Raw genomic sequence first — 11,351 nt, 5'->3', positions numbered from 1 at the left:
AATGCACAGGCTGAGTTTGTTATGTGTGGTTGTGAGTTCACCAATGCTGCTACGGTAAAGGCTTGGCTCATGAATATTAATTAGGGTACATAATGTTCGCTCCGTATAGGCCTGCCTGATTAGCTGACAGGAGGGATTTGGAAAGGAGGCTTGGCTCATGAATATTGATTTCCTGTGACTGGATCAACATGACCAATCGACATGACCTCATTATTATTCACAAACTAAGTCAAAAGAGAAAGCTGGTCATAAGCGCCAGTATGAACGTGCTCGAAAGAAATATGTAAATGAGTTATGCCAATGCAGACTTCAGGGATTAACATTTTAACTGTATTTTAAGAACCCTTAACCATCAGTCCACCACTGGGGCGCTTAAGTTTACATCACCTTTATGCAATTAAATCCTGATCTAATCATGACAAACTATATATCGTTGGAAAGGTCTAAGACCTCTGAATATATATTTTATGACTTCTTTGGTCACGTAGGAAGAGTAATAGATTAAAACACGTTTACTGTCACCCTGCAGCCTGTGGGATCCTTTACGGTTACATTTTTAAACCATTACATTACAGTGTAAACATGAAGCAATCATGACAAACTTTATATCATTTGAAAGCATAACTCTTCTAGTTTTCAAATCTGAAACTTGTTTTTTGATAGATATTATTGAACAGTTATTTATTAATTTGCAACAAGGATACTCATCGGAGTTGTAAAGCATTACTTTGCTACAGCAATCCACAATTAAAAGTGTTTTTAGATGTTTTTTAGAGGCAAAAACCACCAAACTGACCGTGCTACTTTTGAATTTGTTGTTTACCTTACAAGGGCGAGGCAGTGGCGCAGTAGGTAGTGCTGTCGCCTCACAGCAAGGTAGCTGGGTTGCTGGTTCGAACCTCGGCTCAGTTGGCATTTCTGTGTGGAGTTTGCATGTTCTCTCTGCATTCGTGTGCTCCGGTTTTCCCCACAGTCCAAAGACATGCGGTACAGGTGAATTGGGTGGGATAAATTGTCCGTAGTGTATGAGAGTGTGTGTGTGAATGTGTGTGTGGGTGTTTCCCAGAGATGGGTTGCGGCTGGAAGGGCATCCGCTGCATAAAAACTTGCTGGATAAGTTGGCGGTTCATTCCGCTGTGGCGACCCGGGATTAATATAGGGACTAAGCCGACGGAAAAATGAATGAATGAATGTTTACCTTGGAAATATGGTTCATATTTCTCAAAACATGAAAATGAGGTCAGTCAGTATATAAGCGTAATATACTGTCTATGCTGTGCAGAAGTTATTTCTGAACATTCAGTGCAGTGATTGCAGGCTTGTAACATGATGAAATGCTGAAGATATGAAGCAAGTAGGTCGCTCAGCGGTGTGTAAATAATGTCACGTTTGACAAATTGCCTCCGCTTGCAGGTTGGTAAGAAATACATGAAAAAATGAACATCTACACAGAAGCTCTGCATTATTTTTAAACTCAACAACTTCAATAACTCATCTCTAATAACTGATTTATTTTCTCTTTGTCATGATGACAGCACATAATATTAGACTAGATATTCTTCATGACACTAGTATTCAGCTTAAAGTGACATTTAAAGGCTTCACTAGGGTAATTAGGCAAGTTAGGATCATTAGGCATGCCATTAGGGCGAGGCAGTGGCGCAGTAGGTAGTGCTGTCACCTGACAGCAAGAAGGTCGCTGGTTCGAGCCTGGGCTCAGTTGGCGTTTCTGTGTGGAGTTTGCATGTTCTCCCTGCCTTCGCGTGGGTTTCCTCCGGGTGCTCCGGTTTCCCCCACAGTCCAAACACATGCGGTACAGGTGAATTGGGTAAGCTAAATTGTCTGTAGTGTATGAGTGTGTGTGTGAATGTGTGTGTGGATGTTTCCCAGAGATGGGTTCTGGCTGGAAGGGCTTCCGCTGCGTAAAACTTGCTGGATAAGTTGGCGGTTCATTCTGCTGTGGCAACCCCGGATTAATAAAGGGACTAAGCCGACAAGAAAATGAATGAGGCATGCCATTAGGCAACAATCCAAAAACAATATTTCTTAAAAGGGTCAATAATATTGCTCTTAATATTTATTTTACTTTGGCTAGAATAATGCATTTAAACTTTTCAAAAACATTTTTATTCCCGCCAAACTAACCGAAATAATAAGACACAAATATAGGGAATACTGTGAAAATTAATGCAAAGGTTCAGTTTTCCCCTTTTTTTAGTTTCAAATGCAGTGCCTTTTTTTTTTATTTTAAATTTTTTTTTTGTCGTCGGGTTATTTTGATACATCAACACATACAAATACAGTCTCAGTCATAAAGTGGGGAAGTAAAAAATAATAAAAGGGAGATATAAAAACAAGTAAACATGGTAATACAGTCAGGCTAGGAGCAAAAAAATAAATAAAATAAAATAAATATATATAAATAAATATATATATATATATATATATATATATATATATATATATATAWAWATATATATATATATATATATATATATATATATATATATATATATATATATATATATATATATATATACACACACACACACCATAGAGTAGAAATTAGGAGAGATTATTGATGTAATGCCAAAAAGGTGTTCATAGCTGCCAGAAATCATCTGACTTTTGATTTATATCATAAGTTAGTTTCTCAAGTGGAAATAACGCACATACTTGAGACAACCACATTTTAAAGGAAGGCACCTGAGGGGATCACCACAATAAAGTATACATTTCTTTGCCAGATAGACTAAAATTAGGACAGGTGTTTGGTGTGGGGTCCAACACGCTCTCTACTCCATCATACAACGAATACAATTCTAGAGAAAAACTGAATTTTATCTGAAAGAGTCCTTGTAGAAAATGATGCATCTTCTTCTAAAAAGAGATGATTTTGTCACAGAAACAGTGAAGAAATGTTCCTTTGCCTTTTTTTGCAGTTAAAACAAAGATCAGAGGAGTTTCTATGAATCAGACGCAAGGGTGTAAGATAAACTCTGTTAATGAATTTATAATTGAGCTCATGAACGCCCAATGAGGTACATTTAGAATACAAGTTGTTACATATCTCAGACCAATCTGTATCTTCAACTTTGTGACCTAAATCTTTTTCCCACACACACTTCAAACTCTCAAAGGAAGACGTACATGAGTTAGACAGAACTTTATATACACGCAGTACCATTTAATAGTGTGGGGTCAGTAAGGTTAAAATAATAATAATAATAATAGTGTGTAATATTTGTGGCAAAATTCAGTGTGTCTTTCAAAATGCTTTCTGAGCCAAATGTATATTAAAATGTGTATTAAATGTCTTTGTAATTCATCGACACTAATACTTTAGGCGTTTTTCACCCAAAGATGAAAACTGTTTACTCTCCCTCAAGTGCTTCAAATGATATTACAGAGTGCATTTCTTTTATTTATTTATATTTTTATTTAGTACTATTTTCAGATGCTGCGTAATTTCATTTCTTCTCTTGATTATGTAGTGTTCCTTACACCAAGGCTCAGATCCACAGAAACGCCTCAGAGCTTTGGTGTAAAACAGAAGTCAAACATTCCACTGCTAAAAGTGTCGTCTGGCTCAAGTACAAGGTTCCTAATCAGTTGATCATAATAATACGACACATATTTTGGTATAACAAAAGTAATACAAAACATCCGTGCAGTGCACATTCTTTATTCCAATCAAGACAAAGTTCCACAGTGCAATTCAGGAGGAAATCATGAGGGACATTACAAATATCTTTCCAATTATTCTCTCAATAATTGTGTGAATCTCTTTCCAGTACATTTTGACTCTGTCAAAGTCCCAAAATACATTCATCACTGAGTTGATATCAACCCCACACTTAAAACACAACTGAGAAATATACTATGAAGGCGAACTGGGGTTTAATGATCAGTTTTGATGTAGTTTCAGGTCACCACTAGGATCCATATCTTGGGCCCTGAAGCAACAGCAGTGGATGTGCAACAGTACGAGAACTTCTGCAGAGTTTATAAACCCAATCAATACTTCATTACGTTCACTCAAGCATGCTAATAGTTGAAAAGATTGGTTGTCTTGAGGAGGAGAGGTGTTAATTGTTGTAATTTTCTTGTAGATCTTGTGCTGTTCTTGGTGTTACGCTGTGTTTGATTTTCTCAAGTTTAAAAACAACACTTCACTGTTTTTGGAATTACGCTAATTTTACAGCTCTCCTAGAGTGAAGAGTTTTTTAATCCATACAGCCGATCTCAGAGTCTGACGGGAGCACTTTTAGCTTAGCTTAGCATAGATCATTGAATCAGATTAGACCATTAGCATCTCGCTCAAAACTTTCTTTTAAGACTAAAGGAAGAAAAAAAAAACAACGTTTTTTTCTATTTCAGTAAAATCATTGTTTAGGGGTGTCAAAATTAATTGTTTCTTCAGTGCACCGCAATGCAAATGCGGACAATTCGGTATCGGTTCAGTAATAATCATAACCGGTTATTATGTACTGACGTCATTTATCTCCTATGCGCTCTGTCGTGAGGGAGGTGAGCGTGGGTATTTACAACAGTCAGGAGCCAACTCAGGGCCAACCTGTGGCTGTAGGCAGTATAGGCAAATGCTAAGGGCGCTGTACATCCAGGGGGGCGCTAGAAATGAGCGCGGTTATGTTGGTTTTGCTTTCGATATACCTGACACGCATTCAGTTATAGACGGCAATAACCCATAAACCTCGTACCCTAAAAAGATCTAAAGTGTGTTTCCTACAAAAAGACAAAGCTGGTTATGTTTCACAGCTGTCTTTCTTTTCTTTTCGCTCGACATTACGAGCACTGCTCCGTTTGAGCCCTCGCAATATGCGTTTAGCCGGGAGAGCTCGCGCTGAGGGGAGCTCTCAGTAAGGGACCGTCGGTAAAGTGCTTCTTTTTTTAAAATTTTTTTTATTTAATTTTTTCGTTTTTTTGCTACACTCAGCACGAACTGTCCCGGCTAAACGCACATTGCGAGGGCTTAAGTGTGTGCGCATGTGTGTTTGTTTGTTGCTGTCTATGTTTGTGTATGTGTGTGGATGAGAGACAGTGTGGTGCTGTGTGTCGGTGTTCATACAGACACCTTGTTATAGCCTCCCCCCAAAATATAACACTGTGTATGGAAAGCATCGTCAATGCATCATGATGCACCGAGATATCTGTGGCGAGGGGGCGTGGCCGAGAGCCGTGGGAACGGAGTGAGGCCACCCCGTGAGTGGATACACCTGCGGTGCGCACCTGCCTCGGATCCCACGGAAGGAGCTCTGGACAATAAAAGGAGGAATGATGGCAGAGGAAGCCGAGAGAGGACCGGGCCTGGACATATTTTACTTTTACTTTCAGTTTGTTTTGGTTTAGACGGCAGCCTCCGTGAGGAGCTGCCGTCACTGTTATTAATAAATCATTTTAAAACTGCGTCGGTTCTCCGCCTCCTTCCCGGCGGCCAAAGGGCCGTGAACCTCATTACAATATCAAATTGAACAGAATTGATGGCATGATAATCGTAACCGAACCGTTAGACCAGTATAGGTTCACACCTCTATCATTGTTTATTACCTTTTATTAACTGTATTTTCCTTCTTTATTAACTGAATTTTCATCTTTACTCCTGAAATTACATTATTTGACCATCATCAGATAAGTGTGCTGATTCTGACACTCTAGAAATCCATTCCATGATTTTTGAGTCCATTCAACTGATCTGTGGGTCCGACGGAAGCATTTTTAGCTTAGCTTAGCATAAGTCATTGATTCAGATTAGACCATTAGCATCTAAAATCTACATTTCTCTGTTAACTGCTAAGAGTGCTGTGTGTTGTGATTTTCAGCATCGAGGCGGCTGTGGCAGCGTTCGCTCAGGCTCGTCCGCCAGGCATCTATAAAGGAGACTACCTGAAGGAGCTCTTCCGGCGGTACGGGGATGTGGAGGACGCTCCCGCTGCCCCGCCACTGCCCGAGTGGTGCTTCGATGAAGACGAGGAGGAGGATGGGGAGGAAGACGGCAGTGCCAGCGCTCCGGCCTCCGAGCCCAGCTCATCTCACACCGGGCAGAGCAAGAAGAAGAAGGAGAGACTCAAACTGGTGAGATGCGTTTGAAAAAGAAGCGTTACAAGGAAATTTTCACAGTATTTCCTCTAATATTTGTTCTTCTGGAGAAAGTCTTGTTGGTTTTATTTCGGCTAGAATAAAAGCAGTTTTTATTGTTTTAAACCATTTTAAGGTCAATGTTATTAGCCCCCTTAAGCAATATTAGTTTTGGATTGTCTACAGCAGGGGTTCCCAAAGTAGGGCTCGGGACCCCCCCGGGGGGGTCGTGGGACATTTTAATAAATTCATTCATTCATTTTATGAAACTTTTGCTCTTACCATATTTTATCCATAACCTACAGAAGCAAAACAGTGTACATTTTTTTGCGACCTCTGGGGTGTGCACATTATATGTTTCTTTATTTAACCTGATAAAAACCCATTGAGATCAAGATCTCATTTACAAGGGTGACCTGGCCAAGAGGTCTGCAACACACGATTTATAAATAAAAAAAATAAATAAAAATGTAATAATATTAGTAATAAATATAAAATTGATATTATATAAAAATACAGTTCAGTTTTCCCGCTTTACCACATTGCAATATATTAAAAACACATACATTGAGAAATGGACTGTTGTTGTTTGGTAAAAAGGATAGAGAGAAACGATGTCATTGGGATGAGCTCAGATATCTTTAGTTCAGACTGAAGAGTATTCCAGGATGAGCGGGCGGCATGACTAAAGGCTCGCTTCCCGATTTCAGTTCGAACCCGGGGAACAGTCAAATGATAAGCTTCACTTGAGCGTAGGGCATACTAGCTTTTAGACTTATGGAGAAGGGAACATAGGTATGAAGGCACCAGTCCCAGAAGAGCCTTGTAGACCAGAGTCATCCAATGGGTGTACCTTCTTACATACAGAGAAGGCCACTCAGCTTTGGCATACAGTTCACAATGCCAAGCCTGTAACAAACCTTAGAGCACTGTGATAGATGGAGTAAAGGCTGAAGACATTTGTTTGAAGCATGCATATATAAAACATCACCATAGTCAATCAAGGGTAAAAATGTTGCAGACACCAAATGTTTGCGAGCTTTAAGAGAAAAGCAGGATGCATTTCGATAGTAAAATCCGAGCTTAACTCTCAATTTCCTAACCAAATTTGCTATGTGTTCTTTGAAAGAAAGCTCCTGATCGAGTAGAAAGCCTAAATACTTATAGCGGGACACTAAATTTTAAATGAATTAAAATACATTGAGACAGCACATTGATATTATGGCTGCAGGTTAAACTTTCTGATACCTTTACGGCACTCGTGTACATCAATAATCAATACAGGCCACAACTGAGCATGGAGGATGGTCTCAGAGTGGCGTTTAAACAATGAATAGACCTGGCCCTATTGGTATGTGTGCGCCTGTGTGTAAGGTTTATATATTTATAACCATCTCAGAGGATATTGGGGGTCACGAGTCACCGGCATTGTTATTTATTTATAAAAAGACTTGCCTAATTACCCTAACTTTACCCTAATTACCCTAGTGAAGCCTTTAAATGTGACTTTAAGCTGAATACTAGTGTCTTGAAGAATATCTAGTCTAATATTATTGACTGTCATCATGACAAAGAGAAAATAAATCAGTTATTAGAGATGAGTTATTAACACTATCATGATTAGACATGTGTTGAAATAATCTGCTCTCTGTTAAACAGAAATTAGGGGAAAATAAACAGGGGGGCGAATAATTCTGACTTCAACTGTTTATATCTCAGAAAAACAAAATCTCCCAACTTCACAGATAAGGATAAGGCTCATGACTGGGAGTGTATCAGCTGTCTTGTGGGCTGGAGTGACGGTTTGAGGTGTGTGTGTGTGTGTGTGTGTGTTTTAGGGCGCTGTGTTTCTGGAAGGCGTCTCTGTCAAAGGAGTCTCTCAAGTCACAACACAGCCCAAACTCGGAGAAATCCAGAGGAAGTGCCAGCAGTTCTCAGAGTGGGACAGGTGAGTGTGTGTACAGACGTGTGTCCATGTAAAAGTGTTTCTGCGTTAGTAAATGACTGTGTGTGTGTGTGTATGTGTATATATATATATATATATATATATATATATATATATATATATGTGTTAGTCTGTGTTAGTGAGTGTGTGTGTCTAAATATGGTTAGCACTGCGGCCTCACAGCAAGAAGGAGTCCTGGCTGGGTCAGCTGGCGTTTCTGTGTGGAGTTTGCTTGTTCTCCCCTTGTTGGCGTGGGTTTCCTCCGGGTGCTCCGGTTTCCCCTACAGTCCAAACACATGTTCTATAGGGGAACTGATCAACTAAATTGGCCGTAGTGTATGAGTATGAGTGTGTATGGGTGATTCCCAGTACTGGGTTGCAGCTGGAAGGGCACCCGCTGCGTAAAACATATGCTGGAATAGTTGGCGATTCATTCTCCCTGATGAATAAGGGACTAAGCCAAAGGAAAATGAATGAGTGAAAATGTCATCCTTTCATGACTATGTTCAACACTCGGATTCAAATGCAGGGTTCATACAAAAATCAGCAGCATGCAGTTTGAAAATAGACTGGAAGAATTTTCATTTCATGCTGACTTAACGGTCCAGAGAACATGACGTGTGTGCCTTTAAGGGTGTCTGAAGTAATGGGAAACATATTTTGTACCCCAGTAATCAAAAAGCAGAGGTGCCGAAGTTATTATCCTGATGAACCTGCAGCCAGGAATGCCTTTACTGATGTGGGGACATCAGCTAAAGCACATCTGCAGTGTGTCCCATTATCACAGGTGTTTTTTCTGGTTGTCTGTCAGATCTGGGTTTCCTGGTGCTCAACCGGTATCGATGGACCGCAAGAACATTCGCATGCTGGAGCAGAATGGGTATAAAGTCAGCTGGAAAGCAGACGGCACACGGTGAGTGTAAAGACACCTTGACACACACACACACACACACGACAGTCATTTAAAGTCACACACAACACAGACACCTACAGTCACACACGACAGTCATCTAGTCGCACATGACACAGACGCCTACAGTCACACACAACAGACACCTACAGTCACACACAACACAGACACCTACAGTCGCACACAACAGTTATCTAGTCGCACATGACACAGACACCTACAGTCACACACATCATAAACACCTACAGTCACACACAACAGTCACCTACAGTCACACACACAACACAGACACCTACAGTCGCACACGAAACAGCCACCTACAGTCGCATAGCCACCTACAGCCGCACAGACACCTACAGCCGCACATGACACAGACACCTACAGCCGCATAACCACCTACAGCCGCACAGACAGCTGCATAGCCACCTACAGCCGCACAGACACCTACAGTCGCACATGACACCTACAGCCACAGCCACCTACAGCCGCATAGCCACCTACAGCCGCATAGCTACCTACAGCCGCACAGACACCTACAGTCGCACAGACACCTACAGTCGCACACGACACAGCCACCTACAGCCACATAGCCTACTACAGCCGCATAGCCACCTACAGCCGCACAGACACCTACAGCCGCATAGCTACCTACAGCCGCACAGACACCTACAGCCACACAGACACCTACAGCCGCATAGCCACTTACAGCCGCACAGACACCTACAGTCCCATAGCTACCTACAGTCTCATAGCCACCTACAGCCGCACAGACACCTACAGCCGCATATGACACAGACACATACAGTCGCACATGACACAGCCACCTACAGTCGCACATGACACAGCCACCTACAGCCCTATAACCACCTACAGCCGCACAGACAGCTGCATAGCCACCTACAGCCGCACAGACACCTACAGTCGCACATGACACCTACAGTCGCACACGACACAGACACCTACAGCCACATAGCCACCTACAGCGGCATAGCCACCTACAGCCGCACAAACACCTACAGCCGCATAGCTACCTACAGCCGCGCAGACACCTACAGCCACATAGCCACCTACAGCCGCACAGACACCTACAGCCGAATAGCTACCTTCAGCCGCACAGACACCTACAGCCACATAGCCACCTACAGCCGCACAGACACCTACAGCCGCATAACTACCTACAGCCGCACAGACACCTACAGCCACACAGACACCTACAGCCGCATAACTACCTACAGCCGCACAGACACCTACAGCCGCACAGACACCTACAGCCGCATAACTACCTACAGCTGCACAGACACCTACAGCCACACAGACACCTACAGCCGCACAGACACCTACAGCCACACAGACACCTACAGCCGCATAACTACCTACAGCCGCACAGACACCTACAGCCGCATAACTACCTACAGCCGCACAGACACCTACAGCCGCACAGACACCTACAGCCGCACAGACACCTACAGCCACACAGACACCTACAGCCACACAGACACCTACAGCCGCACAGACACCTACAGCCACACAGACACCTACAGCCGCATAACTACCTACAGCCGCACAGACACCTACAGCCGCATAACTACCTACAGCCGCACAGACACCTACAGCCACACAGACACCTACAGCCGCACAGACACCTACAGCCACACAGACACCTACAGCCGCATAACTACCTACAGCCGCACAGACACCTACAGCCGCATAACTACCTACAGCCGCACAGACACCTACAGCCGCACAGACACCTACAGCCGCACACGACACAGACACCTACCTACCTACAATATAAGTTATTGTAATTAATGGTTATGTATTAAATGGTGTTATTTAGTGCCAATAACACTGCTGCTTGCATGAGATGAAATCAGGATCATAGTTTTGATTCTGCAGCTCCCCATCATATGATCTTCATCTTAATTCTCTTGCGTGGTGTCTGTAATTCTGGAGTCTATAATGCTCATAGAGGACCATTTAATGATGTCCAGGTCATCTTTCGACAGCTCTGCTTGAGCTTGTCTGCTGTAATGATGCGAACGCTCTCTCTCTCTCTTCACTCCTGCTGGCTCACGCTCTCAAACCCGCGAATCAAAGGTCTGCATGAACATAACATCATTAAACACTCGTCCCGAAGACGGATCTGCTCAGAAGAACACCGCAGTTGGCACCTCACTGAATGTTTCGTGCCCTGGCAGCATTGAATGAGCTGGTTGGTGTGTCATAGTGATCCCAAACTCAGCTGAAAGTTGAGCAGAACAGCTGCAGCTTTTTGATGGGAAATGCATGGTGGAGATGTGTAAAAGACCAGGCTGATCTCTTTAAATGGAGATCTGTTCTAACAAGCCTGTTATCCTGAGCTTTGGCCACTCAGGGATTACAAAGTATCACCGTGTTTGT

The 11,351-nt window shown here is 42.5% G+C and overlaps 1 protein-coding gene across 2 annotated transcripts in view; it reads left to right on the top strand.

Annotated features, from left to right (window-relative positions):
• The window catches only part of rngtt (RNA guanylyltransferase and 5'-phosphatase), a 179,583-nt gene that overhangs the window by 33,163 nt on the left and 135,069 nt on the right, over window positions 1-11,351 (top strand). For both annotated transcript variants that reach the window (XR_012395446.1, NM_212867.1), the window contains 3 exon segments: window positions 5,841-6,093; window positions 7,935-8,044; window positions 8,853-8,954. Coding sequence is in view for 1 of the 2 variants with exons in the window: in NM_212867.1 (NP_998032.1) it covers window positions 5,841-6,093; window positions 7,935-8,044; window positions 8,853-8,954 (465 nt within the window). In the remaining variant the exon portion in view is untranslated.

This window comes from Danio rerio, chromosome 20 (assembly GCF_049306965.1).
Source record: "Danio rerio strain Tuebingen ecotype United States chromosome 20, GRCz12tu, whole genome shotgun sequence".
NCBI classification, from domain to species: Eukaryota; Metazoa; Chordata; class Actinopteri; order Cypriniformes; family Danionidae; genus Danio; species Danio rerio.
Note: the sequence above shows the minus strand (reverse complement) of the source record. Positions and strands in the feature narration are given on the sequence as shown.